A 23254-nucleotide genomic window follows, 5' to 3' on the forward strand; every position below is an offset into this window, starting at 1 on the left:
GTCAGACCCTCGCGCTCGTTCGCTTCGTTCGCTCGCCTTGTGTCGTTCATTTTATTTTCCTTCATCATCATCGTCAGAGTTGCTGCTGCTCGTCGTCGTCGTCGTTGCCTGTGTTCAGTTCAGTCGACGGTCTTTCTGGCTATATCCATCAGGTTCGAGCTCGCACACAACCTTACGGATAGAGCTACCTACAGTCGCTTTCTATGTGTGCGCGACTCGGTTACAGGAAATTCCACCGTTTCCGAACAGCTCAGGTGCTTTGTTTGGGTGCCGATGGGGAGCGAAGCTGTGCTGAAACTTGTGTGCTGCCTGTTGAAAAACCGAAACCGACTGGGCCACCTCGTGCAATCCACCCTGCATGACTTCAAGGTGGCTTACTATGGTGGTGTAGCTGGGGTTAGAAACAGAGTTTTTTTGCTGAACCATCGGGCGTCTACTGGGGTAACAAACTTTTTGCTAGAGAATGGAGACGGATGGTTATTCAAAGCACATAACTCCTTCATTTGGATTGCAACGATGATATGAAAACTATTCATAAATGTATAATTTATTGGAATCGATTGCCTTTTGCAATATTTTGTTCAAAGGATTCGAAAGATCTGGAAATGTTTCTTAAAGGAAAAGATTTTATGTTACACCCAACTGGCAGTCGCATAATTGTGATGCATGGCGGCATGAAAGTATATCAGAATCTGCATGAAATCTGTCCTCATGCATTTTTTGCTATACAGGAGTATGACATTTTTGCCCGTTACCGACAATTATCAACATTACCGACGGCTTTTGGTTGTATTTCACAAAAAAACACTTATCAGAAAAGGATTGAACCACCAACTTCTTGGTTAATGATCCGACACGCTACCACCGCGCCATGGACGCTTGATGGAAAGTGAGTGAAAGAGCACCAACATATCCTTTTCTTTTGAGTGTTGCTCGGGGACGGGCCAGCATTATATGTGTTGGTGAGAACTGCAGATCGCTGAAATTTTTACACGCGGGCAAAAATGATCTACGGGCTTGCTGCAAAAAATGTTATAAAATATGACATTTTCTGCAGCAAATCCAATGTTGCAGATTTTGAGATATATTTTTCCTTTGGGTGTACTATTGCATTATTTCAAGAAAAAAAATATATGTAACTATTTGAAATGGCAGTGAATACCTAGTTGGAAATTAATCTAATTGCATTAAATTTAAAAAAAAACTTTTTTTTTTATATTTAATTCTTGTTTGGTTATATCTGATTAAGTAAGGCTTGTATTACAAGTTATTCTTCCTTCAGGTCTAGTCGAGATCGAGTGAAGGGCATACATATCAAATTCCTAACCTGATTTTATAAATTCTCAAGCCAAAAGTGTCACAAAATGAATTATACCTTATTACAGTGTTATGCTTTTTACACAAAATAAAAAAAACCGTGGTGTAGGGGTAAGCGGTTCGATCCCAGACGGTCCCGGTGGCATTTTTCGAGACGAGATTTGTCTGACCACGCCTTCCGTCGGACGAGGAAGTAAATTTTAGCCCCAGTCTAACCTAGAGGGTTAGGTGGTTAGCTCAGTCCCGTATGTAGGAGTCGTCCTCCTGCCTCGGTGGAGTCGCTGGTAGGCAGTTGGACTAATAATCCAAAGGTCGTCAGTTCGAATCCCGGGGTGAATGGAAGCTTAGGTGTAAAGAGGTTTGCAATTGCCTCAACAATAAAGCCTTCGGACACCTTGTTTCTAGTAGGAATCTCGCAATAGAGAGCGCCAAGGTAATGCTGTAGAGCGAATATTTTGATTTTTTTGAAGATTTTACTATATATTTCATTGATTTTTGGAATATTTTTAAAGAAAATTTGAAGAGGGGGAGGAGACAACATCTCTTAATGGAATGAACATGTACGGACACCATTCTTTTTTGTATCAGAAATATACTTTATTAACATGATTTTTGAACTATTTAGAGCGTCCAATTTGGTAGTAGGGGAAAGTGGGGCAAGTGTAACAAGCTAAGAAAGTGCTCGTTATAACGCATTAAAAAATCTGTCTTGACTAGGACTTTGATAGAACAAGTTTAAAAAAAAACCCTGTTTTTTAATGTGAAAAATTGATTTTAATTTTTTTGATTTTCCGTACGTTCTACTCAACTAGTGGGGCAAGACAAACAACCCGTTGGGGCAAGAAGAACAATGCATGAAACAACATGTTAATTTGCTAACAATTAAACTGTTATCACTTAGATAAATCAGATTAGAATGTATTCAAAACGTTTCTTTAGTTTTTAGATTGAATTATAATATTTTACTAAAAAATTGATCGTTTTTACGAAAAAAAAAATTATTTAGATGACAAAAAGTAAATTTTCATGATATCACTTTATTTGACATGGACTTTTTTTTAACAATTGTTTATTAGTTTTCAGTACTTTTATGTATTTATTTCCCAATAAAATATGGTACAGCAATTCGTAATTTTTTCCATACTAAAAATTCATAGAGTACACTTGCCCCACCTGAAAAAAAAATTTTAAAAGCTCTCAACAAAAATAACCAAAGGTTAAATCATACCTTATAATCGGTGCAAGTCATTGGTAGGGAAACTACTGATCTAGGAAAAATAGCATTTCGATAAAATGAGCCTTGAAACGAGCCCTAAGCTTTATTTTGTACATTCCAAATATTATAAGAAAACAAAGGTTTTGAAAAAAAAACTTCATTTAATCTTATGCCCCGTGGCGTTTACGTCGTTTTGGCGGTTATGTGGTAGTAGAATCAGCTAATTGCATTGCTAGCAACAATTCCTCATTCTGGAATAATCAAAATTGTAAAAGATACGGGCGTACGAGCGATTGTTCCTCTTGCCCCACCTTCCCCTATTTAAAGTATGGTTTTTGTTACACGGTAGTCAGCCCATCAAATAATTTATCTTAAAAGAACATTCATAGTGCAAACAAGTATTTTAGATAAATGATACATATTTTCATATTTAACAGTCTTACGCCCTTGGTAGCCGAAAGGGGTTAATTTGTACTTATCAAATGATATAACAACAATTTTCGTTTAAAAAATGTTGCAAAAAATTAAATAGTTTATTTTTATTCCAAAATTTAGTAATTTTTGATGATCAACAAATAAGCATATTAATGCTTTTGAAATAAATATTATCTGATATAATGAAATTTACTGACGAGCTTATTTGTTCAATATGAGCACACAGTAAATAAAATCACGGTAATATTACATCTTGGAAGTGGTACATCTTTTGTGTTAGAAGAAATGTGTAGTTTTACCTCTAAAGATGAGTAATTTTAACACTTTTCTGTTGTAATGTCACTTTTTCAGTCTAAATTGAGATAAAATTACATCATAAAAGAGGTAATAGTCAACCTTTCAAAATTAAACCTTCCAAATTTACATTTTTTTTACTGTGCAGTAGATTGCAATTAATAAAGTTCCCTTATTCTTTTTTTGTTAATTTTCAAAATTTGGACGCTCTTAATGGCTAATTGAAAGTAATGTTGGAACAGACGGTTTCAGACAATTGTTATACAGCCCAGACATGATATTCCGAAGTTTCGATTATCCGAAGTTTCGCTTATTCGAAACCCGCTTATCCGAATGTGTGTATTAGGGTGGTCCAAATCGGACTCCCCCTGAAATCATCACCAGGCTATATTCCAAATTTGAGCTCATTCTGACCACGGGAATCCTTCTAGGCCCTTGAAGCTTGTATGGGAAAAATCGTCAAAATGTATGGAAATAAGCGACTGTTTCAGTTTTTTTACCTGTGGAAAGCGCAATAATTATCCAATTTTTCCCAAATCTCGGAACTAAGAACTTCATTATTTTTGAAAAAAAAAACTTTTCCGAAGATACCATATTTTAAGGATATGTTGCTAAAAGTTATTAGCATCCAAAAACGACCATTTTTGCGCGACCTGCTTAAAGGGGCAGCAAACATAAGGGAGTGTGCTTGGTTGCTTGAGATGATTCCATAAAATACTCGAAATTTACAATATTATTTATGAACAGGAATTCACTGAAATTCAATTCTACCGATTGGAGCTTGTTCAGTCAGCCCAAATTTATCATACCTTGACTAAATTGAAGCGATTACTGACATCAACTTCAAAAATGACGATCTATGTTATCCGAATCCCATACAAAACTTTGGAAAATCGAACTTCGTAAAATCGAGGCTTCGGATGATCAAGTTAGGATTGTATCTTAAATTGCAATCAGATAAACACAATGTTATTTCGTTTTTGTTTCAGAGGTTGAACATAATCATAAATATAAGTTTTAAAACTAAATTAATACCTGTATTTTTAGATACGCAAGGAACGTATTTTAACAAAACTACATCAGTTTTTCATCATCAGTTTTGTTACAGAAATTCTAATAGAATTTATAAATTCATTTTGCATTCTTTTAGACAAACGTTGTATCTTATTCATTCCTTAAAAGTATGTCACCAAAAAACAAATCCCAATATTCCTACGGTCGCATCGCTTTTCCTTTCCCTAAAGATTTGCCTGAAAACAGTAACGGAGCGCTCTGCCTCTGCCGGTTTCGCCCTCTCCCCGTCGTCGCACCATCATCACTTTGCCCTCAAAGTTTGCCTCGTTCGCCGTTCAGCTCGATTCCTTCCCCCATTATTCATCGCTACCCCCCTATACGCCCTTCTTCCCTCAGTTCATGCCATCGAACCAACCAACCCAGCTCTAGACCTGTCCTACCGAGCGACGACCACTTCTCTCAAACGGCACTGCGACGATGCGATGCGATGGTGGAGGAGGCATCGAAACAGCGAGTCAGAGTCAGAGTCAGAGCCATGAGCCAGTGCCAGTGCTCAACATCAGCAGCGAACCAACGAACGAGCGAGCGAGCGGCCTTCTGCCTGTCCACATTTCTCTGAAAATATGTATTATAATATTATATTTAGTTTTCTATACACAGTATTTTTCCTCCTATAATCGAATATATTTCTACGTTCCCTTCTCGGCGCTTATATAAGGTGGAAGTAGCGAGCAGTATTGTAGTCGCGTTGTATAGGTTAAGGTTGAACAACAGATTGATCCTTTGATATTTTGAGACAATAATCTTCTGATATAATTAAACTTAAATTTGAGTACATATTTAGTGTATTCTAAAAAAAGTTTTTTATTTTTCCTTTGTTATTTTTTAGGTTAGGTTTGGCGAAAAAACTCGGAATTGTGATCCACGAAACGTCAAAAATTAGGGGGAACCGGGGTACAACACAATGTTCAAAGTTTGATTCATTCGAAAAACGGCTCAAATTTGGCGACGATATATAAGTAAGACATTTTTATTCAGCAATTAACGAGTAGAACTTTAATAATAATAATTAACACTCATTCAATTTAACATTGTCAAAATAGTAGTTTATGCAACATGTTGCAAAAAGAGGATTTTTTCAGCACGAGTCGTACATTTATCCAACGAGGTTCACCGAGTTCAACTTTTCAGCACCAATTTGAGTGCTGAAAAGTGTTATAGTTCAGCATTTATTTTGAAAAGTGTTGCTATTCGATTCTGTTATTTTACAGAAAAGTAGGCTATTTCGTCGTTCAAGAATGACAGGAAAAGTAAGTAGTTTCGGCGGAATTGCAAAATATATTTTTGCAATTCCGTCGTGAAATACTAACTTTCCTGTCATTCTTGAACGACGAAATGGCCTACTTTCTGTACCAAAAATAACAGAATCGAATAGCAACACTTTTCAAAATAAATGCTGAAAAGTTCTACTTTTCAGCACTGAAATGGGTGCTGAAAAGTTGAACTTTTCAGCACTTGTTTTGAAAAGGAACACTTTTCAACATTTTTTTGATTCAAACGATTTATTGACAAAATACATGAAAATTTGACTTAAAATTTCACTCAATGGGTATTTTTCGGAATTGCAAAAAATGTTGTATGGAACTTGTTGCAAAACTTGATTTTTTCAGCACTCTTCGTATTTATCCAACTCGGTGAACCTCGTTGGATAAATGTACGACTCGTGCTGAAAAAAATCCTCTTTTTGCAACTTGTTGCATAAACTACTATTTAGCGGTATACAGCAACCAGAGAAGTTGTTTTCTTCTTAGTCCAAAATTGTTGAACTTGTGGAACCAATCCTGAAATAATTTGATTATATAAATTGTCAAATTCTATTTCAAATCCTTTTGGATGTATAAGCTTAGGGGATGAATAGAAAATTGTAGCGATAGATCCCATAATTCAAAAACACCAAAAGTGTATAAAATCTATCTCCAGGGTCTGGTTGATGTGAATCGTTACACAATCATAGTTTATTATTATTTATAAAAAGACGTTCACATCTTGCATCACCTCCATCAATCATGCTGAAATTTTCGGGAGTTGTTTGCACATGTTCAACATTGCATCAGGACCAAAACTTCATGTATCAAAGGAAAGTAGTGCATTCCAGCCTTCGAGCTCAAATGGTTCATGTTCAAATTAAAAAAATGTATCTTTAACAATTTAAAATAAAATGTTATTTTCCAAAAATAAACTGTAAAGGCCCATAAAAAATTTCAAAATAATTTAAAAAAAACCTTTCAAGTGGACAAACCAATAGAAAATCAAAGGATTTTTAGTGACAAATAGTTAAAAAGATAGTTAGTCTTTTCCTGAAGCATAAACCAAACCTTTATTTCATGTAATAGTTGTTTGTGCAACAAAGTGCAGTAATTAGTTTTTTTCAGTACAAGTTAATGTTTATCGAGTTGGATACATATGACGAATGCTGAAAAAATCAATTTTTACATTGAGGACATTTTCGAAGCTGACAGGAAAAGTAAGTAGTTGCACATCGGAATTGCAAAAAAAAAAACTAACTTAATCCACCTATGTGGTTGGAGCCTTCCTCACTTATTACCAACAATGACTGGTATGATGGAATTGTACAAAAATTTCATCTATTTTTTTGATCCGGAATGAAAAAGTACATAAATATCACTTAAGTGGCCATACCTCGAGACAGGGTTGCCAGATCATCAATGTTTTGGACTCGTTGGAAAGATCTTTTGATAACCTAACCAACGATTGGGTTGGATGGTGGATCCGGACATAGTTTACATACATTTAAGTGAGATCCGGCTTCCAAAAAATACAACAATATCACTTAAGTGGCCATATCTCGAGGCATGGTTGCCAGATCGTCAATGTTTTGGACTCGTTAGAAAGATCTTTTGATAACCTAACCAACAATGGGTCGGATGGTGGATCCGGACATAGTTTACATATATTTATGTGAGATCCGGATATATGTGAAAACACATTTTTATACATAACTTTTAAACTACTTATCGAAACTTCAATCTGTATAAAACTCGTTGGAAAGGTCTTTTGATAACCTAACCAACGATGGGTCGGATGATGGACCCGGACTTAGTTTACAAACATTTAAGTGAGATCCGGCTTCCAAAAAGTACATAAATATCACTTAAGTGGCCATATCTCGCGGCAGGGTTGCCAGATCGTCAATGTTTTGGACTCGTTGGAAAGGTCTTTTGAAAACCTAACAAACAATGGGTCGGATGGTGGATCCGGACATAGCTTACATACATTTAAGTGAGATACGGCTTCAAAAAAGTGCATCAATATCACTTAAGTGGGCATATCTCGAGACAGGGTTGCCAGATCTTCAATATTTTGGACTCGTTGGAAAGGTCTTTTGATAACCTAACCAACGAGGGGTCGGATGATGGACCCGACATAGTTTACATACATTTAAGTGAGATCCGGATATATGTGAAAACACATTTTTATACATAACTTTTAAACTACTTATCGAAACTTCAATCTGTATAAAACTCGATCTATGGGACCCTAAACCAAGTCGAATGCAACAGGTTCCGGTCAAATCGGTTCAGCCAGTGCCGAGAAACATGAGCTAGTTTGTTGGTCACATACATACATACACACACATACACACAGACATTTGTTCAGTTTTCGATTCTGAGTCGATATGTATACATGAAGGTGGGTCTACGACGTTTTTATACAAAGTTCATTTTTAGAGCAGGATTATAGCCTTACCTCAGTGAGGAAGGCAAAACATTTCATTGTAAAATTAAACCATATTAGCTATGGGATTCCTATGGGATGTTTATAGGACCTTTTCAAATAAAACTATTGAACTGAATGGTAAATAATGGATGCGCAAACTTCATTGAAAAATACACTTAAACTCCGATGGTTTAACATCGATTGTTGTCATACCAAACAACTTAGCATACTCGAAATGTTTGGTAAATTGTGCAACTAATTAATTTGAAACAAATTCCTCCTTCCTTCGACTACAATCTCAAATGAGATCATGAACAATACAATTAAAACTATAACACTTTCATAAGTAGAGACGCTTTGTCTTTCACGCATTCCGGTGGAGACGCCTCCTCATCTCCTTGACCAGTTGCATCAAATTTGAGCACTGAAAGTAACGTTATTCCTCGTGGCCACAAAAACCAAGTCATCCGCAGGCGTGAGCACATCGAAAAAGGGAAACACGGGCCAAAAAGGAGAAGAAAAACACAGTCATTTTGTGTATGGGTTTCGAAAAACTCTTGGGTTGGACTCGATTCTCATCAGCTCGGGCTCAGCTCGCACACAACACAACTCTCCGCTGCCTTTGCGGTGTGGCACACTCGAAAGTCTCGGGCTGTTATTCCGTGCTCGGTCGGTGCTGTGTTGCCTCGACATCAGGCTGAACGCTATTCGGTCCGGTCCGGTCCCGGTGTTCTCTCACTGGCACTGCTGGTGCGCTGTGCTGTGCTGTGCTGTGTGCTTCACAACGTTCAGCTTTTGTGCGCGGTGCCCCTGAACACGGAGGAAAGAGATTGTAACTTACACATTCGTTGCGAAATGTCGTTTTGTGATGTTGAATTCTTCTTACAAACAAAAAAAAAGTTAAATATTAATATAATTTTGATTCAAGATTGTTGGATTCATTATTACTTTATCTTAAAAATAATTGTGGTGCTTGGATTCAACATTAAACAAAAAAATAAAATAACTGCAAAAAGGTTTCAACATTCCAATTTAAGAAAAAAATTGATATGGACCAGAATATTTGTTTTACAATCATTAGTTTTAAACAAGTCTAAGTTTTTACCAAAATATTTTTTTAAACTATTGCGAAATTTCACAAAACAAATCAGAATATTTTACTGGTTCAATCATGCTAAAAGCGATTATCAACGCAGGAAAAGGCATTTTAAATTGTTTTATTTTGATTTCAAGTCTATATCTATTGCAATTTTAATGTTTTTGGTAAACATGTATTTTTCGGTTCTAACCCCCAACTTTGAAAAATATTTGCAACGGCAGAAAAAATATAAGCATTTTATGAGATAACATGGCATTCGTTTGTTTTTGTAACATATCATTCGGTATTTAAACATTGGCCCAAAACGATGTTGTCTGATTTTTTTGATGAATGTTATTTTTGTGTGGGTCTCGTGGCGCAGGGGTAGCGGCTTCGGCTGCCGATCCCGATGATGCTATGAGACGCGGGTTCGATTCCCGCCTTATCCACTGAGCTTCTATCGGATGGTGAAGTAAAACGTCGGTCCCGGTTTCTCCTGTCTCGTCAGAGGCGCTGGAGCAGAAATCCCACGTTAGAGGAAGGCCATGCCCCGGGGGGCGTAGTGCCAATAGTTTCGTTTTTTCGTATTTTTGTGTATTTTTGACAGCAAAGTGCTGGTACATATTAGCTGAATAATTTCCTAAATACTCAATTTTTTATGTAAAATTTGTAATCGTTCCTTCAATTTATCATTTCAATTGCTACAAAATTTACTGTCAACTAAACTCAATTTCTGAAGTTTTTTTTTAAAGGTCCAATAAACAAAATTTTCAGTTTTTGCTTTTTGGATGTTTTTTTTTAATATCCCTAACTCAAGGCGGTTTCAAAAACACCCAAAATGCAAAAACTGGAAATTTGGTTTATTGGACCTTTAAAAAAAACTTCAGATTTCTGGACTTGACAGATTGCTTACCTATTTTTAGTCTGCAATACACATAACTTCTAATATTTACGGTATTTCCCTTCAGAAAAAAAACGCTTCAGATTCTTTGGCAAGGAGAGAATGTCGATGTCATTCTACAGGTTTCATCATACTTTCACTGGCCGACATTTGTTCACTGAATTCGTATCCAGATTTGCCCCAAAACTCTTTCGAAAGAAATATTGATAAGCATTGATTGCATCTCAGAAATGTCACTTTAAATCAAATGCTATTTTTTCAGAAACACTTCTTTTCTATAAGAATATTTCATCTTTGCCATTTTCTCAAACATAAGTTCTTTACTAGCAAACTTTTCGTTTGCGTTTTTTCTCTGAATGTGATAGGGACCTCGAATATCCTAGCTAAAATATTGAAATTAACTCATAATGCTTTCATTTACCGGAAACCCTCTTTTAAGGCTTTGTTTACAACCCGACCCTCTCCGATTTCTAGAAACAGTTTTTCAATTTGACTTGTCTTATTATTTACGTAAGCTTATTTACTATCAAGGTTTCTACCATACTGAAAAAATATTCTATTTAAAGTTAACAATGTAATTAAAGTTATATCTGTAAGCCCATACATTTAATTGAAATGCTGTCAAAGACAAACTTATGAGAAATTGGACGAGCTTTCCGGTAAAAATATTTACGAGACTGAAAAACCAAGTCTGTCATATAGAAATTGCCAAAAACCACCAAAAAACCTATTTTTTCAACATTTTTATTTTTAAAACCGCTGTATCTTCCCAAGGATTGGACTTAGGGCAATGGTCAATATGAAGAATTTTATGTATGTGTTAAATTGTCTGGGGAATCGATTCCCACTATTGATTCTGAAAAATGTTGACGTTTAGACCACTTTTCAAAAAAACGGTTGTAGTAAATATTTTTGTATTTTTTAGGAGAGACATACCATCCAACATATTTTGTGAGTCTTTTAGTAAAATTTTAGCCTATTTCCTCAAAAATTTGGAGCGAAAAAAAATCGTGACATCACCATCAAATTTAACTTTTAAACCCAAAAACTGAAAAAATCTCATAGAAGTGGCGTGTATTTTTGTTTCAGTGTATTTTTTTCAGAATGTCCGTCCAATTTCTTACAAGTTTGTCTTTGACCACTTTTTGATACGATGCAACGGCTTCGAGATACAGTAATTTTTGAATTACAAAATACAAAAATATTTAAATACCTTACGTCTTTCTCAAATGTTATTTTCGAGTACTATTGGCTCCATATACACAAAAATGGCTTATATAGGCTTAGTATAACATGTCTACAAAGTTTCATTGAAATCGGTGAGAGTCGGGTACAAAAGTACCAGAAAAGTTCCTGATTTGAGCTGGAATTGCTCTTACAAAACAAAGAAAACTGATTCTGAAAGAAGGAAGGAAGAAAGCACAAAATTATTTGTTAATTATTTTAAACATAATTTAAAAAACAGTCGACGCGTTGTTTTGTGAGAGAAAACCTGTTTAAGTGATTTTTATATCCGACCAAAAAAACTTTAAATAAAATTTGTTCCAGTCTTACTGAGTTTCAATAAAATTTGTCGAAGATATCAAAGCGATCCAACTTATTACACAAAAAGCATGTTCATTCCCTCCGTGCACACCTCGATGCTGTACCGGAGCTGACGGCACCGAGCCGGAGCCATGGCACCGCCGACGTTGTGTGTTAGTTGAGACTGTTCATAGCCCTGGTTGCTGTTCAGGCCATGGCACACAGCGCACAGCACAGTGTCAGTGCTCGGGTGTTCCGCACTAAGGGTACGAGTCCGCATTGTTGCCATCAAATCATCTTTATCCCTCCGCTATGGCCACCATCTGTCGTTGTACCCTGGCCTAAACCAGCAGCGGGGTGAGCACATCGCAGATATACCAGATATAGCCAGAAGAGAAGTACGGCGACGACCGAGGACCGACGACGACGACGACGACGACGGTGTGTTCGTCCGTCAAAGCTGCCTCGTCTCTGTTGCCGCGCGCACATCCACTGCTGCTGCTGCCCCCTGTTGGCTTGCCCTTTTCTCTCCTTCTTACATCGACGAACTGAAAACGCGTTTTCAGCTTTGCTATGAAATTTTCAAAGCGCACTCGTTAGGGTGGATCACGCGTGAAAATTTGTCCTTACCAAACTCCTTGTTCAAAAAAATATATTTCTGAACTCAACAAATTGCTTGCTTTCGTCTTATCTTTCGTCAGCTACACTCATTATTTTCGCTATTTCCAAAATCCAATACAAATTTCAAATCAAAAGTGAAGCCACTAAATATTCATCAATGGGTAGCAATTTTCAGGGTAGTTTCTGGGGACATAAAAGAACGAAATTCCTCAAGTTTAGGTGAATTGGTTGAAATTTAAATGATTTTCGGAACCATTATTTTGTACATCTTTGGATATGTATTTAATATTCCTTTGGCTTAATTTAAAAAAATACAACGTTTTGCTTTTCTATCTAAGCTTTGGCTATAACCCTGCTCTAAAAATGAACTTTTCACTTAAAGCTCGTAGATCCACCTTCATGTATACCTATCGACTCAGAATCGAACACTGAACAAATGTCTGTGTTTCTGTGTGTTACCAAAAAAATTACTCAGTTTTCTCCGAATTTCGACAAAACCGGTCGCATTTGTCTCGGTACGGTGCTCAAAATATTGCTATTATGAAAAAAAAAAATGCAATTCGAAATTCTGGTGTCTATCGATTCCTTACGTCATAACGCAAATGAAAACATTCGCTGATGTAGTTTTCGAGATAATGATGAATTTTGCTTCACTTGACTGTCAAGAATCTCTGAGCAAAGTTTCAGAAGGTTTGCTGATGTAGTTCTTGAGATACGAGATTTTAAAATGTTATTTCAGACTTTTTCTAAGAAAATCTATAAAATCAATACATGTTTAGCACTTTAAAGAATATGCAATTCGAGATAATGATGAATTTTGCTTTTTATGACTGTCAACGATCTCTGGGCCAAGTTTCATAAGGTTTGCTGATGTTGTTCTTGAGATACAGCCGTTTAAAAATATTATTTCCGACTTTTTCTAAGAAAATCTACATAATCGGCATGAAAAAGTCGGAAATCGCTTCTTAATACGGCTGTATCCCAAAAACTACTTAGGCAAACCTTCTGAAACTTGGACCAGAGATACTTGGCAGTCATTATCTTGACCTGCATATTCTTTGAAATGCTGAAAATGTATTGATTTTATAGATTTTTTCAGAAAAAGTCGGAAATAACATTTTAAAATGGCTGTATCTCGAGACATCAGCAAACCTTATGAAACTTGGCCCAGAGATCGTTGACAGTCATAAAAAGCAAAATTCATCATTATCTCGAATTGCATATTCTTTAAAGTGCTAAACATTTATTGATTTTACAGATTTTCTTAGAAAAAGTCGGAAATAACATTTTAAAATGGCTGTATCTCGAGAACTACATCAGCAAACCTTCTGAAACTTTGCCCAGAGATACTTGACAGTCGTAAGAAGCAAAATTCATCATTATCTCGAAATGCATATTCTTCGAAATGCTTAACTTGTACAGATTGTTTTGGTTTTCTTATGGAAAATCGGATGTAACATCTTAAATGGGCTGTATCTCGAAAACTACATCAGCGAATGTTTTCATGTTTTGCTCAGGTGTGCGTTATGATGTAAGCAAAGATGCCAGATTATTTTTTGGGAAATCTGTAGTTTTTTAAAATAAATATGTATTTTATCTGTCGAATTCGAAGCTATAGAAGACATTCATAAATTTTTAACAGTAGATTTGAGCTTTTAATCACATTAAAGCATAATTCATTTACAAAATTGATTAAATTTTTAAAAATAATCATTTTAAAAAAATGTATATACAGATTTTTGTGATTTTTGAGATCGAAAAATCTGTCAAATACAGATTTATCTGTATATCTGGCATGGCTGGATGTAAGGAATCGATAGACACCAAAATCTCGGATTGCATATTTTTCATAATAACGGTATTTTGAGCCCAGTGCTCGGTTTAGGGTCCCATGGAACGAGTTTTGCCTTCCTCACCTTACTGAGGAAAGGCTATAAAATCACTGGAAATACGAATTTCTTAATTTGACCTCCTAGACCCACCTTCATGTATACATATCTACTCAGAATCAAATTTTGAGCAAATGTCTGTGTCTTTGCACTGGATTATCTCGGCACTTACTGAACCGATTTGGACCGTTTTAGTCTCATTCGATCCGTCTTGGGGTCCCATAAGTCGCTTTTGAAAATTATAAAGTTTAGTTAAGTACTTCAAAAGTTATACTAAAAAAACGATTTTAACAAAAGTCCGGAAGATTGTAAAAAGGGTTGTTTATGTAAGAAACCTCGTCATGTTATACATTTTTAGAAAGGCCAATTCAAAAGACCTTTCCAACGAGTTCAAAAGATTGCAGATCTGACAACCCTATCAAAAGTTATAAGCACTTAAGTATTATTTATAAACTTTTCAGAGGCCGGATCTCATATATTTCGATGCAAACGTTGTCCGGATCTATCATGCTACTTATCGTTGAATAGTTAAACAATAGACCATTCCAACGAGTTCAATAGATTGCAGATCTGACAACCCTATCAAAAGTTATAAGCACTTAAGTGTTATTTATGCACTTTTTAGAGGCCGGATCTGAGATAATTTGATGAAAACGTTGTTCGGATCTATCATGCGTCCTGTCGTTGTAAAGGTAATCAAAATACCTTTCCAACGAGTACAAAAGATTGAAGATCTGACAACCCTATCAAAAGTTATAAGCACTTAAGTGTTATTTATGCACTTTTTAGAGCCCGGTTCTCACATATTTTGATGAGAACGTTGTCCGGATCTAGATGTGAGGAAGGCACCAAACACCTTAGGGTGGATTAAGTAACGTTTTTTTAATCTAGTTTCGATATGTAGTTTAACCTACCACAAGTCGTTCTAAATATCGTCATGTTATATATCGTTGGATTTGTAATCAAACGAGTCCAAAAAATCAAAAATCTGGCAACCCTGTCTCAAAATATAACCACTTAAGTGATATTTATGTACTTTTCTGAAGCCGGATCTCACTTATCTGTACGAAAACTATGTTCGAATTCATAATTCGACCAATCGTTGGGTAGGTAATCGAAAGTCTAGATATGTTAACACTGTCAATACTTTTTGAGACTAACTCTTAATTGAACTTAGTTTGTTCCATAATAACTAAAATCATGTTTTCAGCGCACAAACAAACAAAAAACTTAAAATCCAGATGAAAATTGTTTCCGAATCTTTCGTGTGGCTCATATTTTGATAATTAGTGGTGTAAAATTTGTTGTTCTATCCACGTCGTGTATGTGCAGACTGGTGGATTTTGTGACGTTTTGAAGGAAGGTCATTAAGACTATTAAAAATATTTTAAATTATGAATTAGCTAAGGAATATAACTTTTTCGAGGAGCTCTTTTGTTTGAACACAATTTAAAACCATGGATCGATGATGATAAATTAACAGAATTAAGGATTCCGGCGTATCGAGCACTTTAGCAAGCACTCTATTTGATAATTTTCTGAGAATATCAACCAGATTGAACCACCCTTCAACAGACACACACACACACATACACGGAAACGTCAGAGTGGAGAGAATGAACTTAGCCACAAATGAAGTTTTATTTTTTTTCTGCTCTGTTGATGTTGCCGAGACTTACGGCCAATCCACTAAAGGCACACTTACACTCACAACCACACACACACACACATACACACACAGCTATGGGGAGATATGCCAAGCCCGGAGTGAGTAAGTTGCGCTATCTCCGCCAGGCGGCGGCGCTGGCTTGTGGCGACCTACTATTCTTTTTCGTACGAAAATTCAGTTATTCGGTTCATATCTGTGGTGCTGTGGGCCTTCTCCGACTTTGGCTCAAACTCTGACTCTGACACCAACTAGCTCTCTCTCTCTCTCACTGTAGAAGGGGCGGCTAAGTACATCACCTTGTGTTCGTTGCAATGCTCTGGGTGGTGGTGGCGGCGGCGGCCTAACCTAACCTCGAATCCGCGTGTGATGCTGATGAGAAGCGCGCGATTTCGGGCTTTGTGAGAAAACTAACTACATAACATGAAGAGCGCGCGCGAGACGAGGAAAGCGCGCAATTTTTAAAAATAATCGTTATTTTTCGGTGCTCGGTACGGTCAAATAGGCTGCCTGGCAGCGTGTTCGGTAGGGCATTTGGAAGCATGTTTCGATGGGATATGGGTTGTGGGCTACGTGGGTGCAATGGTTTTCAAAAGGATTTTGTTTCTGTTTTGGTGTTATTTGTTTTAATACGTTACACAAACATTGGATTCCTACAGTCTATTGAATAAAATTTATAAAGTAAAATTTAAATCGAATTGATTTCCGTTCAGATTTATAATATTCTTGAACTGTAATTTCACTTCTATTGATTTTATTGAAAATTAAAAAATACAATCCTTCTAAAATTAAGTTTGTAATATGCACAAACCCCATTATTTGTTGAGAATTCTCAATTCATAAGCAAAGCATAGACTAGATTTTTTTTTTTAATTTGTCGTTAAGACAATCCGTTAATTTCATTTTATTTTCTTTCAGTGTCCTTACTTAATAGAAGGTTTTTTTTTGTTGAAAGCTTTAATTCAGTGGTCGAAATGAAAAATCACTTGCATTTTTCCCATATAAAATCAATTCAAGTTACAAATTCTCAAATGCTACATAATTTGAGGATAGTGCCTTAGGACTTGTAAAACGTTGCAACGTCACGATTTTTTTTCACTCGTTCGTAATATATTTCGAATGATATCAAAACCTGGCCCAAATTTAAATATTATTACAGATTCTGACATGTTTCCATTTTAATTCTAATGATTGGGCAAATAAAACAACGCATACATTATTAAAATGTTCGACCTATTTTCTTGAACGTGTCGTTTTTGTCGCTGGAGATTGTGTCTGATTTATATTAAGAACACAATAATGTAAAATTAAGTAAATTCAACAGGTTTTAGTGCGTGGTTTTTTCTTATTTTGCTTTAATTATAATGAACTGTCTGGATTTGGCCGAAATCTACGAAAACTTGTCATTTTGTCATTTTGTTTTGTTTTTTTTTTTCTCCAAAATAAGGCCGTTGCAAATATTTTTCAAAGTTTATGTCCCCAACTCCCCCCCCCCTTCGAAGTTGGCCTGAATAATCAGGGGAGCAAAAAAAATATTTTATCGAAAAACTTCAAAATTTTAATGAAAACTTTAATCAACTGAAAACCAGTTAAAAAGCGTTTTCCCGCGTTTATAATCATATTCAGCATGTTTGAACTCCTTTGAAAACATGTTAAATTTTCATAAAGTACCAATGGACAGTCCCACGCAAAGTTCTTTTTTGCAAAAAAAATCCGTCAATGCCTCGATATTTTCAAAACTTATGATTGGACAGCAACTGTACGCCTGTAAAATGCATTTCAAAACACTTTTTTCATCCAAATTTTGAAACATAGGCTTGTAATTTCAATTTTTATATTTTTTTATTTTTTTACTCCTCCTCCCCCATGACTTTGGTCAGAGCTGAGGGACTTAAACTTCAAAAAATATTTGCAACGGCTTAATTAGTTTTATTTGCATTAATCTTGTTTAGTTTACGTTTTTAAAGTTACCGTTTATTTATCTATTTTTTTTTTTTTGCTAACACAATTCAGTTTATGTCTTATGTTGAGTAATTTTTTTCAAAATCGCGATAACTCGTGATGGTTATTAGCAAACTATTTATGTTTATACATCTTTTTTTTTTCAAATGGTTTGCTAAAAAACTTGCATAATCACAAAAAAAGAAATTAAATTTATTTTTTGTTCCAAGTGTAAAAAAAAATGAATTTTCTCGGATATTGCAGTTTCGAAAAGTTGGGGAGAGTGGGAGACTTGACCCTCGAGGACACTTGATCCCAAGCCTGTATCTCCTCAGCAATTGGGTAAAAAATTAGCTTTGTTCTAGAAAGTTGTGGAAATTGACTCAAACTCATTGTAGAAAACAAACAAAAATAAAATAAAAAATATTTGGATTGAGTTACACACATTTTTCTAACAAGTGCTGCAAAAAACCTCCAAGAGATCTATTTTGATTGTTTCGAAATGTATAAAAAATATTTAAAATTTATTTGGAAAAATATGTTTTATACGAGAATTGTTTGATAAAATTATCAACTACAAAACCCTTACGCATTTGACGTTTCATTTTTTGTCATAATTCGAAATCCCGTTACTTAGTAGCATATCATTTTTGTTATAGCTGGCAAATAATCATGTAATAAATTGAAAATGTAGAAATATCATCAGGATGTAGTTTAAACAGTCAATTTTAAGAGAATGCATGCAAAATATGTCTTTTCTAACCATTTTTCATCAGAATTTCAAATTTCAAATGACTTGTTGTGCTTTAAATCCCGGACACTGATAAAAGCTGATTCGAAATCTGGACACTTTTGATTCGAATTCCGGACACTCGATTTTGCTTATGAATCGCACAAATTTGGACTGAAATTTAAGTGAATGGCATTTTTTAGGTTTAGGTAAACAATTGTTAGAATTTAAGGAAATCAGAACCATAAATTGCTGCTTTGCATCCCCGGTGCTGCGAACGCCTATGACATATTTCAGCAAAATGTTTCACAGTTTTGATAAACTCATGTTTTTATTTAATTTATTTTTTTTGCATTGGCTACAGCGTCCAAACATATTTGAAATGAAAGTTGATGTTAGAATTCATCAAATAAGGCTTCATCCATCCTCCCCCCCCCCCTTGTCACGCTTTCCTTATACTTATAACACGCAATGTCATGACTTACTGCAGTTTTACCCATTTTTTGCTGGTAAACAAAAATTTTCAGCTTTTGTAACATGCTCAATTTTGGTCTAACAAATATTATTTTGAACACAAACGTTTAGGTTTTATGTGAAATTACTTTAACTTATAGAAAATCAAAAGTTTGAATGAATAAAAAAAGTTTTTCTCAAGATTTTCTCAAGATTTGTTCAAAATGCAGAAAGGGGGTGCCGGTATTAAAAAAAATTTCCAGCTCTTGGCATGATTCGAAGAGTTAATCTGATGAAATACCCTTATCAGTCAAACAAGCTTTCAATTCATGAAAAAGTTCATAGTTTTGTGAGAAATTAACAGATTTTTGTGTAGTACAAAAAATGGGGATCAAGTCTCCCCAGGGGAGACCCTTCTAATGACATGTTCTTTTCAGTCTACAGTGCGTAACGAAAAATGGTACAAATTTAAAAACTATTTTACTCCCTTTTGTCACAAAATTTTTACCTCATCACAATTTTAAGATGTAATTTGCCGTCACGAAACGTCAAAAAATTGACCTCGGATTCGTTATAAGGGAGTTGGCGAAGAATGACCCATACTCAATGAGTACTCAATGAGTACCGTCGATACATGTCGCGTAGCTTCAAAATTACAAAATTACAAAAATAATCTTAATGATATCACAAACTCATGCGTTCCAGTAAGATATCCCCATCCCAACTCTTCTAACAGAATAAAGTTACCTTATTAGATTCTAAGAAATTGCAATAAACCGTAAACAAAATCAGTTTGACATAATCGCTTCCCCAGGCCCAATGTCACACCCACTGACGGTGCTTAAATTATTCGATTAAAAATCGATTAAAAAAACTTTTAATTTCAAAAAGGTTTATTCGTCTCGTTAGACTTAACATGAAGCAAAAAGAGTACCTCAAAAAAGTTTTGATCAGTTTAAGTCTGCTTTTCATAGTTTGCAAATCATTGAGAGATTTATATTTTATATGTCTGTTTAAATTTTGATCTTCAAATATCATCAAGCTCAGCTCTGTATTCTATCAAAATTTCACGGAAACATGCTAACCAGATAATCACTGTGAAAAATTTCCACTGGAAAAATTCCAAGCAGAAAACCGCCAACCGCGGTCGGAAAACTCAGTGCGCTATGAATTCCAATAAGACCAGTTGTACGAGCTCACTCGTTCAGCTGCCGATAGAGTCCCGCAACGACGACGAGTCATTCAAATTCAAACTGTCGCGAGACGACGGCGACAACAACAACAAGTGCAACGGAATTTCGCTCCACGTGGTCGTCGCACCGTATGCAGCTAGCTTCAAAGTAATGCTCCCACAATCGAACACCAATCATCGCCGTCGCGATCCCGCGTCGGTGTCGTTCGAACGAGTTGCAAAGTGTTGTCCTCTCTTTGAAGCAACAAAACGCTGAAATAGACGGTTCGATTTCCTACTGCTGCTGAATGTCGTTTTTGTTGCTGTTGGTGGCCAAAAGCCATGATCATCGCATTCGAGTGAGAATGGCAGTGTGGTAGAGATTCCTCTAAGGTTGCCCCAAACAACATTATGCTCTCCATCCATTCCGGCGTATAAAGCATCAAAACCGAGCAAACTTGACAAACTCTGGCCCCACTGAATTTGAGAGCCAAGTTGTTTGGTCGGAATAGGAAACAAGGTTTTCCAGAGACCGGCCATAGCCGACGTGACAATTGCGTCGTTCTACAGCGGAATGTACAAATTTGGCACATCAAGACCGATCCCCCGGTGCTGGCGTTGTGAAATTGCTGGCGAGGCAAAAAGACGTTGGCAGCACTGGCTGAATGGCGTGTTGGTGTATTTCGCTTGAACTCTTCTGGCAAACGGAAAGAAGAGAACCAGGGTAACCGAACCGGCAGTGAATTTCACCGCCCAAAAGGAAGCGGGTCCAAAATCACCAAGATCCAGAACCCATCGCAGCACCCTAGTCATTTGCCTAAGTAGGAAGCAAACAGGGGGGAGGCAGGAGAGGATCCCAATCTCCGTAAGAAGCAGTGTAGGCAGACACACACTGATGACAGTAAGCACAGTATTGGGGGGTCCGTCCAGGACGGGAGCGGAGAGGCACTCGGAGAAGGTAGAGGCGGAGTCCACCGAACCGTGCGGTGCTGCTGCTGCGAAGCGGAAGGAGTGGAGTAGAGCTCGGGTAGAGCGAGCAACAACATCACCAATGGCAAAATGGGCTAGGGTAGGAAAATTGGATGAGTTTCACGAACGAATATGGATAGTTGGAGCTTATTGAATAACGAACATTAGTTTTTGTAACCATTATGTTACGTTGTGGTAATTTTCCTACTTTTTGAAAAAACTCCCAAATTTGCAATAACAAGATCATTTCTAGAGCTGTTTGTTAATTAAACTGTGCTGTATTATTTTTTAGTATTCTTTATGCTAAATGATTTTCCTTTGTTTAAAAATCTGTTTGCTTACTCGTAGTAATCAAAAGCTTGTTATAAAATTTTAATCCGAATGTAAAAAAAATCATAAACATGATTCTCTAAGATGATAAATAACGACCCAAAGCAACATTTAAAATAGTTTTTTCTTCGCTAGGTTACCTTTAAATTTTCAGTGAATAAATATTTACAGTACTTACGGGAAATTGACATACTTTACCTCAGGGCTGTGGAGTCAGAGTCGGAGTCGGAGCCGGAGTCGGTGGAGTCGGGTCTTTTTGGGGACCTGGAGTCGGAGTCGTCAAAACTCGAACAGCTGGAGTCGGAGTCGGAGCCGGAGTCGGCTAAAATTTTAGAGCTGGAGTCGGAGCCGAAGATTTCTGATAACCCGGAGTCGGAGTCGGAGCCGGAGTTATATTAAATTCAACAAAAATATGTTGTTTTTATTGTTCAGTATTTCCTATATAACAGCTTAATTTACAAAATAACTTATATTTTTAATTGATTTATCAGATGCCATTATGTTTTTGAAGCTTTTTATTGTGATTGAAAAGCTCTAATTGTATTATTACACTATAATCACTAAATTATAACCTCTTACCCAAGTATGTAGTATCATAATTCAAAAAATAATTTAAAAAATATTGGTTATGTATTCAGACTATATTTATGTGCCCTTTCAATTCAAATTTGACCAAATTTCATCCAGTTATTTCTGAAAAAAAGTACACACAAAGTCATCTTTTACCCCGATAGCGAATGTCTTAGAGGTTTTCAGTTAAATCATTTTTTTGGAAAAAAATACGAGGTACATAATAGATTATAAATAGTAATCACTGTTATTGCAGATCGAAAAAGAGTCACTGACAGTTTAACTTTTGTAACAAATAATCAATGATAATAAAAATCTCTTACTTGGAACTCAACATGCGCATTTTGTTTATAACTGAGTACAAGAAATTCAAAGTGTTGCATTTAAAATAATTGGAACTAACAAAAAATGTCAAAAGAAAATGCAACAAATTTGAAATAATCATTGATTGTTGATGTTGATTTTAGGTAAACTATTTTGATATCGTTGCAAATTATCGTTGAATAAATCTCAAGAATTCAGTACAAAAATGAACAGATAAAAAAATGTATAGAACAAAATATAGGATTTTAATTTATTTTTCAAATATTATAGATAAAAAAACAGAATCAAAATATTATCAACTGGTACGAATTTTCTCATACTGTATGTCCCACGCCAATATGACGGAAGGTGATAATCATTGCAAATTAATGTACCTTAAAAAAATGAAATATTTGTGACCTAGAAAATATTTTACTTGTGGATATTTGCTTTTTATTATATTTTAAGTTTTTTCATATATTTTGATGGAGGCGCAAGATCATCCATAAAGCTTCGTTTTAGGTGAAGATTCACGAAGTATCGTGCGCCTCCTTTTTAAAGTATATAAAATTTTTAAATTAAAATTAATTAAAAATTTCCAGGTTAAAATATTCCACCTATGCTTATGCTTATGCTTATGCTAATTTCCAGGTTAAAATATTTTCCATGTCACAGATATTTGAAAAGGACATTTTGAAAAAAAATATTTTCAAATTTGAGGTTTAGCAAATAAATCCAAATTTACTTACAAAACTGTTCTTCTCAAAATGCCTCTAAAACTGAAGATATTTTTAGATTTCTGTTTCCATAACGTATAAAACTTGTAACCTAGAAACTTTTTTTCCGTTTATTTACTTTACTTTTACTTAACTTATTTTTCTTGAGAAAAACATGACGCTTAGAGAGTATTTAATCCTATTTAACAATGTTTTAAAAATAATTAACTAATAATAGTTAACTAACTTTTGAAGCATTTAAAAATATGTGGAGTCGGAGACGGAGCCAACCATTTGTTGAAAGCTGGAGTCGGAGTCGGAGTCGGAGTCGGCTAGAGTTGGTAGGCCGGAGTTGGAGTCGGAGTTGGAGCCAACCAT

The 23254-nt window shown here is 35.6% G+C and overlaps 1 protein-coding gene across 1 annotated transcript in view; it reads left to right on the forward strand.

Annotated features, from left to right (window-relative positions):
• The window catches only part of LOC6033898 (zinc finger protein 90), a 14957-nt gene extending 10699 nt beyond the window's left edge, over window positions 1-4258 (forward strand). Inside the window, exon 3 of the mRNA XM_038249483.1 lies at window positions 4252-4258. Coding sequence (XP_038105411.1) covers window positions 4252-4258 — 7 coding nt within the window. The remainder of the gene's footprint in view (window positions 1-4251) is intronic.
• The last annotated feature ends 18996 nt before the right edge of the window (window positions 4259-23254 follow it).

The sequence above is a fragment of the Culex quinquefasciatus genome, chromosome 1 (genome assembly GCF_015732765.1).
Source record: "Culex quinquefasciatus strain JHB chromosome 1, VPISU_Cqui_1.0_pri_paternal, whole genome shotgun sequence".
Taxonomy (NCBI): Eukaryota; Metazoa; Arthropoda; class Insecta; order Diptera; family Culicidae; genus Culex; species Culex quinquefasciatus.